The sequence below is a fragment of the Columba livia genome, chromosome 5 (genome assembly GCF_036013475.1).
Source record: "Columba livia isolate bColLiv1 breed racing homer chromosome 5, bColLiv1.pat.W.v2, whole genome shotgun sequence".
Classification (NCBI taxonomy): domain Eukaryota; kingdom Metazoa; phylum Chordata; class Aves; order Columbiformes; family Columbidae; genus Columba; species Columba livia.
The window spans coordinates 15,357,057-15,374,861 of record NC_088606.1 but is presented as its reverse complement, the minus strand read 5'-3'; the positions used below and the strand labels follow the sequence as shown (position 1 = coordinate 15,374,861).

General features: G+C 35.2%; 1 protein-coding gene across 5 annotated transcripts in view; it reads left to right on the top strand.

Annotated features, from left to right (window-relative positions):
* VRK1 (VRK serine/threonine kinase 1) overlaps positions 1-17,805 on the top strand; it is a 62,338-nt gene that overhangs the window by 635 nt on the left and 43,898 nt on the right. For 4 of the 5 annotated variants that reach the window (XM_065063538.1, XM_065063537.1, XM_065063539.1 and 1 more), the window contains exons 2-10: positions 5,097-5,258; positions 6,817-6,872; positions 11,104-11,173; positions 11,566-11,653; positions 13,080-13,188; positions 13,334-13,426; positions 14,420-14,552; positions 15,818-15,938; positions 16,972-17,030. In XM_065063538.1, coding sequence (XP_064919610.1) covers positions 5,097-5,258; positions 6,817-6,872; positions 11,104-11,173; positions 11,566-11,653; positions 13,080-13,188; positions 13,334-13,426; positions 14,420-14,552; positions 15,818-15,938; positions 16,972-17,030 — 891 coding nt within the window. Of the gene's footprint in view, positions 1-179; positions 466-5,096; positions 5,259-6,816; positions 6,873-11,103; positions 11,174-11,565; positions 11,654-13,079; positions 13,189-13,333; positions 13,427-14,419; positions 14,553-15,817; positions 15,939-16,971; positions 17,031-17,805 lie in introns of those variants that run through there. The other variant, XM_065063540.1, reaches the window with a different exon arrangement.

Genomic DNA, 17,805 nt, shown 5'->3' with positions numbered 1-17,805 from the left:
TCAGGAACATCCCCGTGTGGCTAACAAAATATCGCCTTGATTGGGAGACATTCCTAAGTTTTGCTTTAAAGTAAACATAATATATAATATATACCTATTTTTCAAATACAAGCCTACTAAAAATCTGCAGTTTTAGGATCAGGACAAGCCTGTTGTGCAAGAGCTGGGCTAAGCTGTTTTTTATCAGTGGTTGTGGTTTTTCACTTCCTACTTCTTGCCATTTGCCTTCCTTGTGTAAGACGCGTTTGATTGCAGGCAGGGTGAATCCTGTTGTTTTCTTTGGTTTTCAATTTGTCCTTAAGGCTTTTATTAATTCATAAGGAATCCATAGGCCCTTTTTATCGTTAGCAAAAATATAAAAGCTGTTGTGAGGCTTCCTGTAGCTATTGCAGTGTCAGAAGATTTGTGCCTTCCTCTGTGGGAATAAGCTCTCCACTTAGTTCTTGGGGATAATCCCCAAATGAGGTAGGTTTTCTGATGAATTTTGCAGCTGTTGATTTTTATACAGTGTGCCAAACTATCTAAGTTAAATATCTCATTCACATGCATAGGTACTTGCTGTTGGTTTGATGGTGAGGTCATTTGGAGTGACAGATGATTTGACATCTTATAAAGCTCACTATGTTTATTATTGTAATAACTTTTTGGGTGATGCTCAGGATTTTCGGGAGAAACTTAAATACTGTTCCAAAGAAGAAAATGCATTGTTGAGAAGGCTATTTAAAATTAGTTAGCAAGACAGTAATTCCTCTTGTAAAAGACTGTTACCTATCTCTGAACAAGCTACATTCTGAAAACTTAGTCTGCATTACAGCAGTTTGTTTAAGAAAAAAAAAAGTGTGTTCAGTTTGCCTAGTACGGTGCTATTGTGATGAAATACTTCTCATCAATTGTTGTCCACCAGTGTACATTTATTCATTTTATCTGAAAAGGTGTTTTCTTATTACTTGGGGAAAGAAGCCCAGCACCTCCTTCTCCATAAGTACCATTATTTGTCAGATGTCTTAATCACCAGGAAATGAGATTATAGCAATACTAAAATTTTGTTTTGTTTTGTTTCTTGTCTTTATTTCATTTTCTGCAGGCAGACTTAGATGTCTTGCTATGACTGATGAACAGTATTAATGACTCATAGGTCTCAGGTATGGCAGGGTCTACCTGTTCCTGAAGAGGAGCACAGGTCACCATTATGCCTCTCAGTGTTGAGAATGAAAATGGGTCCTACTGAGATAACAGTAAAAATGACAATTTTCAGACAATAGGAGGATCAGGAAGAAACCAGTCTGACTTGCCTCAAAGCAGAAATGCTTCCTTCAAAATAAATTTGATTTATATTAATTTCAGAGTTTTATTGAGAATGGTGCCAACACAAATTGAGAAGTGGCTTTTCATATTTATTCTAAGAGTTCAAGTATCACTAGAGTAGCAACCATTGCAGGCAACATTTGTAAAGATAACACCACTAATAGCACCGTTGATGCAAAATTGTCTGCATATCTCAAGTACAGAGTACTGAGTTTATTCCAAGATGTTTTATTAGGGAGAGCAGGAGAAATAACCTTTGTAGTACTAAAAGGCTTTTGGAGGGAGTTTAGACAAATAGACTTCTGTTATTCGTATTTGTTAGTAGCAATGTCTTTGTTCTGAGCATATTGTAGCCACATAAAATTCTGCTGTTTACAGTTATGCACCTTGAAAATTGTTCTTGTCAGATCCCTTATCTAAGTAGGGTCAGATTTGTTTGATACTTGAATGATAGTATGGTACTTGACATCTATGGCACTCTGTTTCCAAGGACTTCAGCATGGTTGCAGGCACTAATGAATTAAGCTTCACAATACCTGTGGGATAGAAAATATTTCCATTTGCTGATGGGGAGAGGTAACTGAGGTGCAGGAAAGTTAAAGGTGATTTTTTTGTGTGTGTTAATTTTTAAAGTTGATTTTAAGGGAGAAGTAGAGGCCTTTATTCCAGTTGTGCTGTGTACAGGAGGCAGCTCTACATTGTGTTTGCTGGTTCATAAGTTTCCTGAAAAACACCTCATGTTTGCTATATTGTGAACTGAAAAACACGTAGAATGATAGAATTTAAACTAAAATGTCATATTTTTAACTTCTTTTTTCTTCCTCTTCTCCCCTCCCAATTCTGTATTTTCATGTAGAAAATTTTTGCAGTCTCCAGGTGTTTTTGGTTTCAGTCAGTAGAAGATCCTTGAATAGATTAATCCAAATAAATGTGAAAGCATGTGCAGCCATTGCTTAAATATTTCCAAGGATAACAGCTTTTTTTGCAAAAGAGGGAGTGCTTAGTATTGTGCATGCTGCCCATTGAAAGCGATCAGTGTTTGGCACCTATGGCCTACTGATAGTTTGACCAACTTGTAAGTAGGCATGGTGCCATCTTAACAGATGGATATGAATATAGACAGCCAAGAAACCATGTATGTGTATCTAGTGTATTTGTTAAGGGCAGGGTTCCCAGCTGGGGATGTTCAAACTTATGTCCATTTTGAATTTTTGCTTTTATGGATAAAGGGAAGTTGTCATTATTTTTTTTTTTTTTAAACTAAATACCTTCAGGCATACAATTATTGATCACATTAAACAAAAACTAGGAAAAAAAAAAGAGGGAAACACCAACTCCTTTAATACTCTTGAGGGGCTATTTTAGGTAAACTTAATTCCCTTTTAAGTGAGGCTACTACCACAAGACTCACTCTGAATGTCAAAGATGTGAAGTGTATCAATAGTTTTATTACACTGGCTTGCTAACCCTACTGAAAAAGAAGCTACAAATTTTTCTTTTACTGGATAGCCGTCTGTCCAGAATTCAGGCACCTGAGTGTATCTGTCCAAGTCTCGCTGGAATTTTTTGTAGTAGCTCAGAGGTCAAGGGATGCAGTCCTTCAAGCCCTCTTCACGTCTCCTCTATTGTTCTTGGCTTGAGGATAGTATGCTAATTTTTTATAAATTTTTGTACCCTTTAGAAGACAGCGAGTGTGAGCGTGTCCCACATCTGACTCATCAGGCAACACTGCTGATTTTTGTGCTTTTTCTTCTTATCTGAGTCAGTCTTGAGGCTCCAGACTTCTGGTTTATTTTCCCAATACCACCTCTAATGGTTTGAGTCTTTCCTTTGGTGTAATCCTTTTCCTGATCTGGGTGCTGCTGTGATCTTTTTAGCTCGCTCTTGTAAGCAATATGAACATGTAGCGATTCCTGCCACTGTGTTCCTTCTGGTGCTTTGACACCATTGGGTTCTCGTTGGTATGGCCTTACACTTGGCAAAACCCAGCAATTGCAAAACACAGTTCAGTCACAATACCAGTGTGATTCCTGTTACTGGTCTCTAATATGCTTATTGTCACAATGCTGATGTCCCCAGGCACTGGGCAGGAATACCTGGTTTGAAACCAGCGCAAGCCTGTTGCTCTCTTTGAAATTCTTTTGCTAGTTGTTTGGTTTTTATACTTCCATGTTGGGCTGAGCCTTGTATTCACTCCCCCTGGACTGGCCTGGCAAACCCAGGGGGATATTTATACCACCTTTTGATCTACTCAACAATTTTGAGCTCCACTGAACTGTTGTTTGGGTGTTTACCTGAAACAAAGGCCACCCATCGGTACCTTTTGCGTTGACCGTTTGTGTGACTGCTTTGCATTGTTGCACATTTCCACAGAGTGTCCCATCCATTTTTGTTGGTCATATGCCACTCCTGGGGGTCTGATCAATCACAGCTGCAGACTTTAGTATTAGTGAACAGAATAATGGTTTCAGGAAACTTGACAGTTGTTCTTGCATTTAGTGATGTAGACAAATTAGTATGGGCTCCTGTTTTCAGATGTTAGTTAGGTGACAGACATTATTTGGGGAAGAAAATTTCCTGATAATACTGCCCAGTCAGAAAAGAGGCTTGTGGAGGGGAGAATACTTTTGCAACACCTATCATAATTACGTAGTTTTCTATTTGGGAACTTAAAAAAATGTCCTAGAGGAGCATTAGAACTAAAACAGGAAAACTGATGTCAAGTAACTGCATTTGGCTTAGGGTTATTGTATTGAGTAGCTAGACTAATGGGAAAAAGATATTTTACTATCCAGAAACTTCCTGAATGGTGTATTAATATTCCTTCCTGTTTCCCTACGCAAAATAAAATAATAATAATGATAAAATCCCACCAGTCAGAAAGGTGTCTTTTAGAAAATAAATGTGGCTCTGTTTGTACGTCTTTTATCTTTATAAGGTAGATGGAAAGATCAGTTCTTTCTAGGAAAAATCATGAAGGCCTTTCATGTAAAGAGATCTCTGCCATATCAAGGCTGTGCATTCACTAAGTCCTCTTACTGCATCAAAATCTGGCTCTACTAGAAACTCAAAATATTTATTTGCTCAATATGAGGCCTGTTCTGAATAAAGATGAATGCATTTGGTTCCAGTGGGCTATTATTTCTGGAAATATTGCTTATCTGAGACCTGAGGTTGGGAAAAGGTAATGGTAATACCGATAAATTTATGATCTCAAAACAGGTACTTATGCCACGTGGTGAGCAATAAGCAGAATTTTGGTTTTGTTGCTTGAAATTATATAGGAGAAAAAAAATGTTTGAATGACATATTTTTTTGATATTTTTTAAAGCTAAGAGGAATTCCTCATATTGTTCCTGAAGACCTGGACTTTATGGCACTTCTTCATTAAGCAGGTTTCACTCCAGGAAAACTGATGAACTTTATTTCATTAGTTTACTTTTTTCTCAGCTTAGATCTGTGATTGGTTGTGATTGATTTGATTATGATAAACTTTGACATTTTTCTAGCATGTATCATACAAGACCTTCTAATAAGTTTCTCTTGCGAAGATTTTTGCTGTCAATTCTTTTTTGGCAATACCTGGAAAAATTAGTTTTTTTTTTTCCACTTAGAATTCATGCCAATGAAACTACTTATTGTATTTCTTTTAAATTATCTTTGTAGTAACAAATTAAAACTTCAACAGTCCATACTTTTGCATGCTTCTGACATATTTCTATGTAAAGTAAGTGGTCAGCATGTAACTTATGCTGTTTCTTCTCCTTTTTCCTTTCCTCCTTTCCCTCTAGGGAAGATGCCATATAATAAGAAGACTGCTGGAAAAAGAGCCCCTGCAAAAAGGAAGCTTGCTGAGGTGTTTGCTCTGGGGGAGGTTCTAGCAGATACATCAAGAAAAGAATGGAAATTAGGTGTCCCTATAGGGCAAGGAGGCTTTGGACGCCTGTACCTTGGTAAGTGTAGTTATCTTTGATAATGCTTTTAAATGCAGAGTGAGATATTTATCGTTATTCAAAGCAATGGAAAATCGACCCTAAGTTAGGAATGCAGAGTGTCTTTTTACTAGACGTTTAGCTTGGTTCATGTTGGAAAAAATGACAAGAGTGGACAAATGGTCATTGTAAGAACTGTGGTTGTATGCAATTCCAGTGGTAGTTCATTCATTTCTTTTAAACCAAAATCTTTATTACTTTTTAGCAGTGAAAGGGTAATTAGTATTCGTTTAAATTTGGTTTTTGATCTGGCTGAAAGCAGGGATTTTGGCATGAGTGTCCTTACATCACAAATTCTGAACTGAAACTGTCTAAGCATATTTATGGAGGTTACAGATCAGCCAGTATTTTGGCTGATTTTGACTATGGTGCTTTTGACTTTTTCATTGCCTTGTGAACTTCTGCAGTAAATCATATACTTTTGTTTATGTAACCAATGCTCAAAACAAATTGAAATCTTGGACTTTACAGTTTAAGGCATCACCACAGTTCTTGTTTTGCAATGCTATTTATTGAAATCAAAGAAAACTTCTTTTAGTGGATAGTGTTCCATACTTAGTATCTCTGTTATTTGGACAGATGAACAGATAAGAGAGGTCTTGAGGATACCTCAGGGAATTAATGACCCCAGTCATTTTCCAAACAGTTTTGGAGGGATGAAAGTTAATGTGTTCCTGATAATAAGGTTTTCTTTTGCCATGCATTTATGATTGTCTTCCTCTTGGTGAAAAAGTTTCACTGAATTCATACTTAATTGAAAAAAAAAAAAATCCATCCTGCTTTCAAAATGAGCAGGCTGTAGCATAAATGGATTAAGAAGAAAAACAGGACCATTTGGTGGCTTCTTGCCAAATAAGCTCTCTACTACTTACTCAGCCTTACTCAATGAACTACTAAATTTACTGAGACTGGAGTTCCAGCTCACACAAATTGTGTAGTTCTTTGTGTTAAGAATTCCTGCTTTGTTCAAGCCAAAGCTTGCCCTCTGCTTGCTTCCCTGTCATTTGCACAAAGCTGTGCCCGTGGCTGTTCCTGTATTTCATGTTTGCCTAACCTGATGTCCTTCATACCTGCATCTCCTTCTGTCACAAGTATCAACAGCTTAGTAGCAACAGAAAGTCACATTTGATTATGTGACATGGCAATATAGTAGAGAGAATATGTGTTTCATCTTTATGTCCACAACTGCATCTTTATGTCCACAACTGTGCGTGTTCATCACAGTTCTATAAAAGGAACCAAATGCTGTTGACTAGGACTACTGAATAATAAAAAGAGAACTCCTTTATTTACTAAACTGCCTGTTCTCTTCAAAGAGAAGGGAGAAAGCATGACCATACCCATATGGAGTAGTCTTGCCATATAGAGTAGTGCTCTTACCAAAATCTAAGGTGCTGTTACATGTTCACGTCAGTACTTAATTGCTTTGTCATTTGTTTGTCTGTGCTGCATAGCAAATAAGTCTATGTTTTGTGACAGTTGCCTTTTCTATTACTAATAAACACTTTCTTTTTAACAGCTGATGTTAATTCTTCGAAGTCGGTTGGCAGTGATGCACCTTATGTTGCAAAAGTGGTAAGACAGCATTTGAATCTTTATTTCACAACTTGAAAATGTTTGTTATAGAATAGCATGTATAATTTAAAACATTTTCTGACTGAAAATAATACAATTGTGTAGTGCTGTTTAAAATAAAGGTGGTGATGTAGAGCAATGCTGATGAGAATTAGCATTCCTGTGTTTGAGAGTGGATAGTGGAACATCAGGGGGTTGAAAAAGGTTCATGAAATAGATCAGATTCTGTTTCGTTTGCTGCTTCCTGTAAACAGCCCAAATATTACAAAATGAATGTAATCTGGATAGCTCCCCACTGGATGTTGGTAAGCTGACAGATGGCTTGGGAGTAGAAACAGCAAAACTTTGATTCCTGAGGTCCCCACAGATAGGAAATCTTTTAAATGTTTTATCATAAAACGCATATGTATTCTAACTTCTATTGAATTAAAATGGCAGTGATACATATTTTTTTAACCTAATGATTAGAAAGAAGAAAAAGCATTGTTGATAGCTGATTTTTAGCCCATTGTAGCATAAAGTTGGCATTTTCTTATGTTTCTAATAAAAATTAAAAAGATTTATTGAACTAGTTTTGGCTATGGTGTTCTCTTGCTAAGATACAAAGTATTTTTTCTTAAATTTTGCTATATTTTTATGTGTAGAACCTACTATTATGGATGATTTCCTGGTAAAGTTTTAGTAGAAAACCTGGGTATATGGGAACAGCCATCATAGATCCAGACCATTCTTTATTTTGGTGGTACATCTGATCCTGTGACAAAAGCAAATACCAGAAAACTGGACAAGAACTTCACAATGTAAAAACCTAGTTCTTCAGCATGGTTCAGAACTGCAATGCTTTAGTCATTTATTAAACTATATGGTGATACTGAAATACTTGACCACAATAGCTGACCACCTATGTTAATACTTTTAACATTTTTTTTCCTGAAACTAAAAGATCAGATTAATTTAAGATAAAATACGTTTTAGTGTATGCCTTTAATGCTGATATTTGTATTTGCTGAGTACAGGGAAATTCTTGAGTACTGGTTTTGATACTGTTCACACACCCCAAGATACTGTTGGTCATGACCCTCTTTCTGAAGAGCTGAAATAAAGCGCTGGAAAAAACACTGCTTACTGTGCTCATGTCAGACTACCACACTTCCAACATCAGCGTGCTGCTGCCTCAGGTGTTGGTGGACAGGAACCCCACCCAGACCAGGAGCCCCAGCTGTTGCATGGTGGCTACCTGCTGTTGTATGTCCAGCCCAGGCCATCGAGGGCAGGGGTGTCCTTTGTGCAGGAGCTGTGGCCCGTTTTGGAGGCAGATCACAGACATTCCAGTTATCAGCAGTGGCTTTCCTATGAGAGGCAGTTGCTCCTAATTCCCAGCTCCTGACGAGTTTGCACAATCATCAGATATGCATTGTTTTATGCTCTACGTAACTGCTCTCCTGTTCTTTCCCTGAGTTCGAAACCTGTCTGCTTCTCTTCTCCACTTTGGGCTCTGAATATAGGAAGAGTTGTAACTCTTGGGTTGCTTTTATAATAGGTTCGCTTTGTTGCAGCAATTTGTAAATACTCCCATTGCTAATCTCCCAGATGCCTACTCACTTTTAATTTGTCTTTTATAATTTTGTCTTTATGGCAATAAAGAGTAGCCACAGTCTTTGTGCTGCCCTCACAAATGACCCATAACATATTATGCCTCTATGGTCTAGTATAATGCAACTATGGATAAGGGCCTATTTTCTGATGCCTGGGTGATTCCTAGCTGATCCATCAGCTGAAGCAAAGTGCTTAACAGCTTTGAACAATTATTAGTGTTTAACAAAATATGTGCTTCTATAGTAATGTTCTTCAAATTAAGCTATTAAAGCGGGATGGAAATTGGCTTAGTCTTTGACATATCCTCATAGTGTTGATGTCTGAGCAGTACAAAATGAATCACTGTTTTTATTTAAAAAAGAAATGGTTTTTAACATGTGGACCTTACAGATGTCATTGTTCAGGAGTGGATGCAGAGTTTAATAACACTTCATTAAATTACTGACTGAAAACCATCAGAACTCTTAAAGTACTACTTGAAGAAATTTCTTTGGTTTCAACATGTGCTCCATAATCTCTTTCATTACAATATCTTTTCTAATTAGACTTTAATTTCAGTTTTGCTAATCATGTCTTTAGAATGACCATGGGCATAAAGTTGCAGGAATTTGTGTTTGAAGTCCTTCTGGCTTCAGTGTACTATAAGATGACTAGTATGGCAAATATTGGACATGATTACCCGAGCCTATTTAACATAAAATATGCATTTATTTATCTGTATGTAGAATTAATGGTATTATGGGGAAACAGCTTCATAGTCAATATGAAGATCTGACTTGTGGTTAAATCATTTAACCATCCCCTCCAGTATGAAAAAATACCAGATTTTCAGCATTTGCTCTGGCTAGAGAATTATACACTTCTTTTTTTTTTTCCAGCACTGAGGCATAATTTTATGTGGAATAATTTATTTAAAGATAAATATTTTAAGAATTTTTAGTACCTACAATTTTTTTTCTATATTTTGGGAAGAAAATAACATTCTTCAAACCTATGTAAATTGAATCAAAATAATATGTATATTTTATATTCTAATTAAGTTTGAGTATTGATGAACTATGCTACACAGAAACAAACAAACAGATCCAGTAATGTCTGATATAACTGCAGTATAAGAATTCAGCTGTTTAACCCTTCTCTCTATATATAATCTCCATATCACTAATTTGTTGTCCATAGTGGATAAATAAACTAACTGAAAGTAGATGTGTATGTACCAAAGTTGTGTACATGGATCAGTTGGTTTAGTTGTGTTGTGTTTTTTTTTGGTGTTTCATGACTGAACGTTGGTCCCACTAAGGAGGGAGGGGCTAGAAAACTGTTTTCTTGGCTCCATTGTTTATCAGGGCAACGCTGCTGGAGCAAGTGAGGTAGAGATAGGCGGTGGCTTCGTAATCTAGCCTTCAGGCCTAGGAGTGGTTCCTAAGCCAGGATCTGCTCTGGTTCTGACCCCTCTTCCTGCTCTGCCCCCGAGTCCCTGCATCAGGTGCACGCGAACACTCACGTTTGTCAGTGTGTTTGGTCTCTTTACGTTGCTTCATTAGTGTCGGACACCAGTAAACCTCTGTTGGCTGAGTGGTACAGTGTGGCCTTTAGCCATTTTCTGGATCATTACATTTGCATTTAAAAGTTTCGATTAAAACCACTTAAGATTGAAGGTATATGTTTTGGAACTTTTGCTAATACCATGTGATTGTATTCTTTCTGTGTTTCTTTGCCAGTAATTACATACTGGTATTGGTTCGATTTTTTTTTTTTTTTTTTTAATGTGTGGGATATTCCAAAACAGGTGTTTTCACTGAGATAGAATGAATTTGGACAAATATGAGTAACTAGATTAAAATAAGTGGCTTAAGCTGATCTCAAAATCAATTGCTTAAAAATTGTAGGAGTTGAAATAACTTTTTTACCTTTTTGCACTAAGTTCTGTAAATGTGGAGTCAAGGTGTATGTCCACTTGCAATTCTTGCAGTATTTCAAAGCTCTGATGTGTTCAAACTGATTTCTCTCTTGCAATTTAATACATGTCCCTACAAAATGGCACTGAAATACCTTGTGTTAACTTAGATACAATGTAGTCTTTTAGGTTAAAATAGGTGTAGTTCTTATAATTTAGTTTAACAGAAATTGTGAAATCTTCGGTAATTTTTACCTTGGTCAACTGATTTCCGAAGGGAATCAAATACCTTCTGTTCAGCAAGAATTTAACTTTTATTAAGATTTTTTTCCATCATTTCAGTCATTATTTTGGGCTCACTAATGGCTGTTGCAATTGATGCAATCCAGCATTTTTCTGGAAAATCTGAGATAACGAATTTGTTTAACGTTCTGTGCTAAACTTTTGCTGCCAATTATTGGTAATATTTCTGCACATTTCAGTTAATTTGTTATTCTTTAATCCTTTGTTATGGGGAATGCTTCTTTGATACCCTTAATGTTAAGCAATTCATAATAAAAATAACTTTTAGAGCCAACATTGTTTTATAAAAATAGCATATTCTATTGAACGTATCAGCATTGGGTAGAGCATTCGAGGGAGACTGCTTTTATAGGTTGAATGTTACATTGTGTGAGCTTTTAATCATTATTAGGTATTAACACAGCAGTTTTTAACTCATTTTAAATTGTTTTGAAGGAACCCAGCCAGAATGGACCTCTTTTTACTGAGTTAAAGTTCTACATGCGAGCTGCTAAACCAGATGAAAGTAAGCAGTCTATTAAAATGTTTTTAATGAACTACAAGCATTTAGGAAAATAGAGCCTACAGGAATAAGATCAAACCTTAAGAGAATCTTTTTAAGTAATTTTCAAAATTATTTTTAAATGATTGAAATCTAATCAAGCCATATGGTAAAATTAGTTCTTTTGGTAACATGTTATTTACAGTTGTGTTGATGATCTTGTCTAAGTTGAAACGTTGGTTGCATCTCTGTCCGTACAGTGGACGTATCATTAACTTGCCAGTACACTTTGCACACAAGTTTCCATGAAATAAGCAGCTCACATGTATGCAGAAACTAAGTAATGTGAGTAGTCCCTTTTTATGTAAGTCTCTACTGAAGTGAATTCATGTACTTATCTTTATTTGTATTTTCAGTTCAGAAGTGGACTAAGTCCCATAAACTGAAATATTTAGGTGTACCAAGATATTGGGGTTCTGGCTTGCATGAAAAAAATGGAAACAGGTGAATATATCTTTTGTTGGCGTATATTGGGATTTATTTCATCCACAACCAGTATCCCTTTTAACCCAATTTACTTTGTAAGATGTATTTTCCACCTATCTTCATGTTGTTAATTTCTGCTACAAAGTTTTATCTTCAGAACAGGGTGTCTTTAAGGAATAGATTAATAGATGAATTTTATCTTTACTCAGTTTGCTACCTGTATTTGTGCCTATAATATTCTCAGTGATTTAGTTTTCATTTCTTTTGAACATTGCTGTAATACGGTGATGATATATATGTGGTTTAAAAGCTTTTAATATTTGAATTGTAATAAAGCTGACTTTCAATGTATTAAGTCCTTGAACATAATATGACTATCTTTAAAGTTTTTGTTTTGGTGTGTCGTGCACTTAAAGAATATTTTCACTCACACATATAAAGGAGTTAGTACTCTCTCTAAATTTATTTCATTTTCCCTAGGGATAGATTTTGTTATGTAATCTGTGAGCTAGAATAATTGCTAGTCTCATGTTAAATTTGTCTTTAGTATTGTTCTGTGTCACAGAAAGTTTTTGTTACTTGGTCTTGAAAGGTTTGCAGGTTTATGTAACAGCCCATGTTTCCTGGTGGCCTTTCTCTATGAAGCTGAGCTGTAAGAAGTTTTATTAATCTGGCAGCTTAGAGTAGGTCAGGCTTCTTTGTGTGAACTACTATAAAGGGCAATTGATACGTGTGCCCTAGTATGTCAGAAATATCATTATTTCAGTAGATGCTCAACTTTAAAACTAATCCAATATAAAAACAATAATTTTGGGAGGTGAAAGCAAATAAAACAATTACATATTTTTTTCCTAAATATACTTTTATTTCCATTTGTTGTTTAGTGCATGAGATTCTTTAATATAGCTACTATGAGCTCTTACAGTAATAGAATCAGTTTAGCTACAGCAGTGAATATCAGAACACCTTTGATAAGTAAAAGATTTTTGTTTTATAATAATAAGTTAAAGAAAAAGTTTGTAATAGATTTTGAGAAACTAACTGTTTTAAGTAACCATGTTAAGTCACTTAGTCATTTATAAAGTAAAAAACGTATTTCTGTAAGTAATTAATGTATCATTTTAGATATAGTAAATTACAGTACAGATCTTTTCTGCTGTGGGTACTTGGTTTTGTATTGCATAACTAGCCAGGAATAAAGAACAGGTCTTTTGATGGACTAACTTTCAGCTAGCCGATGTAAAAAAAGTTAAGAATTGTTAAGCAACATTAAAAAGTCACATATTTCCCATATATTTGTTTTCTGTGTATCTGCAGTTTATTTTTTTAGAGAGATGTTTTCCGTCAGTAATTTGTACAATAAACACATAAATAAAATACTTTGCTAAGTACAGTTCAGTAACTTCACTGTTTTTTTGTTTTTTTTTTTTTGCTTTGAATTTAGTTATAGATTTATGATAATGGACCGGTTTGACAGAGATCTCCAGAAAACATATGAAGAGAATGCAAAGCGATTTCCCCATAAAACTGTACTACAATTAGGCCTGAGAATAGTAAGTTTAGAAAGTACTTTATATTTTTACAGTCTGGCTTCCCCATGCAAGTCTTTCAGTTGTATCACACTTTTGTGCTGAGTACAGGTCCTCTGCTGGGTGGAGCTGGGTACTGCGTTTATACGACTGTATTTTGTTTTGTTAGCTTGATATTCTGGAATACATCCACGAGCATGAATATGTGCATGGAGACATCAAGGCCTCAAACCTTCTTCTGAGTTACAAGAACCCTAATCAGGTATTTATAATGCATTTTATTCCTCACATTTTAAACCTTTTATTTGACAACACAGAGAAGTGCTTTGAACCTGTGAAATCTAGCAGAAGATCATTTTTAAGAATGTACATGGTAACATTATTTCTGCTTGACATTTCTATTTAGTTAATATTCTGTGATTTTTTTTTTATGCATGTCGCTGGACAGTTATCAAATTGACTATTTGCCCTAAATAATATTCTAGAGAAATTCACAAGATTAAAAAGAAATTGACTCACAAATAGGTATTTGCAGGTGGAAGCTTAAAATTACATAGCACACTGGTAAATTATGTTTGCTTGTCTGCATTGTTACCTCATTCCTTTGTTCAAGAAATCCATCAGATAAGTGTTCTGTTACTTGGAAAAATTGGTCTTTAAAGTGTTGATTGTTCCACTTGATTTAGGGAAGTCTTTCATTTTTCTGCATTTTAACTCTCTTTAGTATTTAAACAATGCATATTAGAGTTTGAGAATTATGTATGTCTTCTTGCCCAAATGTTTTAGCCCATGAAATAAGTAAAATAATCTTGAAGTACCTGTGGTGTTAGTGAGAAGTAATAGTATGCAGTAGTGTTCAAATGGGACAGCTGACTTTAAAGAGGATAGGACAATAAATGTATTTATAACTCCATGATCATTCTGTTTTGTGTGTGTGTGTGTGTTGTTTATTTTTTCTCCTGTTAATCTTACTGGCAGTAGCTGACTATTTTATTCTACTTGTCCTCTGCATCAGCCAGAATCTACTTCCAAATCAGATTGCTTTCTGTAAAACAAAATCCAGCTCATACATTGTTTTCAAATCATATGTAGCAATTTGAATAAAGGACTGAGAAAGGATCGTTTAAAGTCAAATTCACCATTTCTTAATACTTTTTAAGAAGTTCTGAGAATGGTTGTGAGTTGCATTTATTTTTTTGCATATTTTCTGTATTTATAGTTCTTTAATTTTAGAATTCTTTGTGGAAATTACTAGGTGTATTTAGTAGATTACGGACTTGCCTACCGATACTGTCCTGATGGAGTTCACAAAGTGTATAAAGAAGATCCTAAAAGGTGTCATGATGGAACTATTGAATATACCAGTATTGATGCACACAAGGGTGTGGGTAAGGCTGGAAAACTTCTTTCTTAAAAATAAACATGTGCATCCTTTTTATAAATAAAAAATACTTTATTTGCTTCACTGAGTTTTGTAAACAACAAGGTTTCTGAATCTATTTTCTTCTTCTCTATGGACTCTGCTGGCGTTTTTCTTTTTTTTCCAAATAACTTTGATATTAATTTACTGTATTTTTAATGTTACTTTCTTAAATAGATTTCCTTAATTCATAAAGATGGAGATGTTTAGTGTATTCTTTTTTATTAACTAAGCAGAAATGGAATAATGCTTATGAGATCATGATAGAAAAACAGGCCAATTTCAGGAGATAAATAATTTCTGTTATCAGTGTAAACTTTGTTCTTTCATATTTGGCAAAGATGCTTAATATTCTTTATCTTGTTTATAGCTTAATATTTAGAAGATTTTTTTACCAAAACTTCATTTATGACTATAGTCACTGAGCATCAAAAGGCAAGTAGTGAGAAAAGGTTGAAGATGAAAATGACAGGTCTATGTCTGGTTAAACATTGAGGGTTTGCAGTGAACACCAGTTTTATTTTTCTTCATTTTTAAATTTTGTTTTATTAATATGAACGTGTGTGCTGCAAAAATATCAGCTGTTGAAAATTATTATTTACTTCAGGATGAATGTTTGCCCCTATGCTTAAACCTGAACATATAAACAAAGATAACTTGATTTGCCCATTAATACATCTAGAGTAGTCTGTGGTCAATGTACATGTGTGTTGGGTGTAATTTTTTTTTTCTCTCTTTTGGCAAGGCTTAAGGATCTGATCTATTACAGTTGTCTGGTCAGTTTTCAGGCCACATAAAATATTTCAGCATTATGGAATATTTTTTTTCTGGAGCTGGGGTTTCAGCACTGTTACCTTTTTATAAAAGAAGGGAAGTAAAAATTGTTTTGAACAGAAAGTCAGTCACTTCAATAATTTGCTCTATTTTTTTCCCTAATCTGAGTACTTGAAAAGCGTCCCAAATTGGGATAACTGCAGCATGTCATATCCTTGAGTACAAGAAAGAAATTGCTAAAGGACATGAAAATTAAGATATCCTTCCTTTTTTTTTCCTATCCTTTTTTTTTCTTTCTTTGCTTTAATGCTAAAATAAAGAAATAACAGGTACAGCAGTGTTACATTGTTAGCATTGGCTTTTTATTGTCTTGACATATTTACTGATTTCAACTGTTGTTAAAATGTGCGTGCTTTATTAGCTGCTCTTTTTTTTACATATATGTGCTTATATATCTAGCACCATCAAGACGTGGTGATTTGGAGATCTTGGGTTATTGTATGATTCATTGGCTTAGTGGCCATCTACCATGGGAGGATAATTTGAAAGATCCAAATGTTGTCAGAGACTCAAAAATCAGGTGAGAAACTACTTATTTTCTTTTTCTTTTGAAACTGAAAAGAAGAATTAAAATGTCTTAGTGTAGAAATGCTTTTTATTTTCAGCATGTTCCATTTTGGTGAGCCGGCTATTGTTTTATATAACCCACAGTTTCCCTCTTCACATCTCCTGTATCCTTGGCTTGTAATTAAACTTTACTGGTACTGTTCTACTCTGTCTTGGTTTGTGTATATGAGGTGCTTAGTTATCCACCATGGTACTGTCCCTTTAGAATACTGCCATAGTTAAGCCAAAGAGCATTCTTGCCAGTATTAGTCCTGCTTCACAGAAAGAGAACTGAAGCATGGAGTATGAATAGCCTGTGTAACACCGTGCTTTGAAGTCAGTGGCAGAGATGAAAGCTAAAGGTAGATTTTCAAGTTCTTTGAGCATCATTCCATCTACAGGGCTACTAATGTGGGATTTCTTAAATTTTTTTTTTTTTGGTCCCTCTCCCTCACTGTTACATTCCTTCATCTTTCCCTCAACCCTCTCCTGTTAGATACTTAATATGAAGAAAACTGTCCTACCACAGCAGTTTCTGTCCCATTAACAAGTATATGTTATCTGGTTTCCTTATCTCTACTTTTAACACTTCAGTAGCCATCAGTGTTAGCAAAGCTTCTTGCCCTTCCCCCCAGTTATTGTTTTGTCAGGAGATCTGCCCTGAAGAATGTCAGCTGGAGGAAGAGTCCTCCAGCAGGAAGAGGTGAGAGTGATGGTATGTGAAGGTTTAAAACCGACCAGTTCTTTTCCTTCAGTCTTCTATTTGCTTGCTTTTATAAGAATCAAAAACTGTTGAACAAAAACTTGCCTTATTTCAGCCTGTGTGGCATTCGTCAGATTCTCAAATGTACTGCCCTCCTAAAAATGGCTGTACCAAGTCATCCCAAGGTTTATCTAGTGGTGTTTCCCGTCTCTGACAGCAGCCCAAGCTAGGTACTTAGCAAGTTTATCAGAACAAGATTCAAACTTCAAAAGAAACAATAGTTTTGAATAATTTTGTTTTTCAGATGTAGAGATGATATTTCAGTTTTGATGGACAAATGCTTTCCTGGGAAAAATAAACCAGGTAAGAGGAGCTATTTATAATAGTTTGGTTTGTACTGTGCGGAAGCATTCACTAATAATGTGCTTTAATGTCCCGTTTCTTTACAAAAAATAATAAAATCTGTCAATCTGGGTGCCATCACCGAGTGTAGACAACTTTAGACAATGGGTAAAAGCACTGGAATTATTTACGTGGGGCATATTGAATGCATACAAGGGAAGGCTGTGCTACTGTTTATTCAAATAAAAACAGATTAATTCAGTTGTTGCAAAAAGTGAGGAGTTGTCAGATGGTCAGCATCTTTTTTCTTGAAAGGTGTGTGTCAAGCGTTGCACTCTAACCCATTGCTTCTTTGAGTCCTTCTTGTTTACTGAAGTTTATACATATTTTTCTTCTTTTATCAGTAACAACAAAGTGACATGAATTAGATTGTTGATTAGGGGAAGTTCAGACTCTTCCTTCTGGCTGCAGTTACGTGAACTGCAGACACTTGCTTCTGACTAATGACAGTATTAAGTATTTTTAAATATGAAATGTGTAAGTTGATTTTTCACAACTGAATTTTAGAGATTCAAAATACAAAGTGATGCAAACTTGAAGAATAGACTGTTTCTGTTTGGTATTGGTGATTTGCCTTTTTTAAACCTGACTCTCAAGAAAGTCTATTTCTTCAATAGTTATTTTCAGCTACTTCTGGTAATTGTAAGCAAACTTTCTCTGTCAAGTGTGACTTCTCTGTTTTTTTCAGTGGTCAGATGTTTCATGTATGTTTTTAATGTTTCAGTCTTGCACTGAT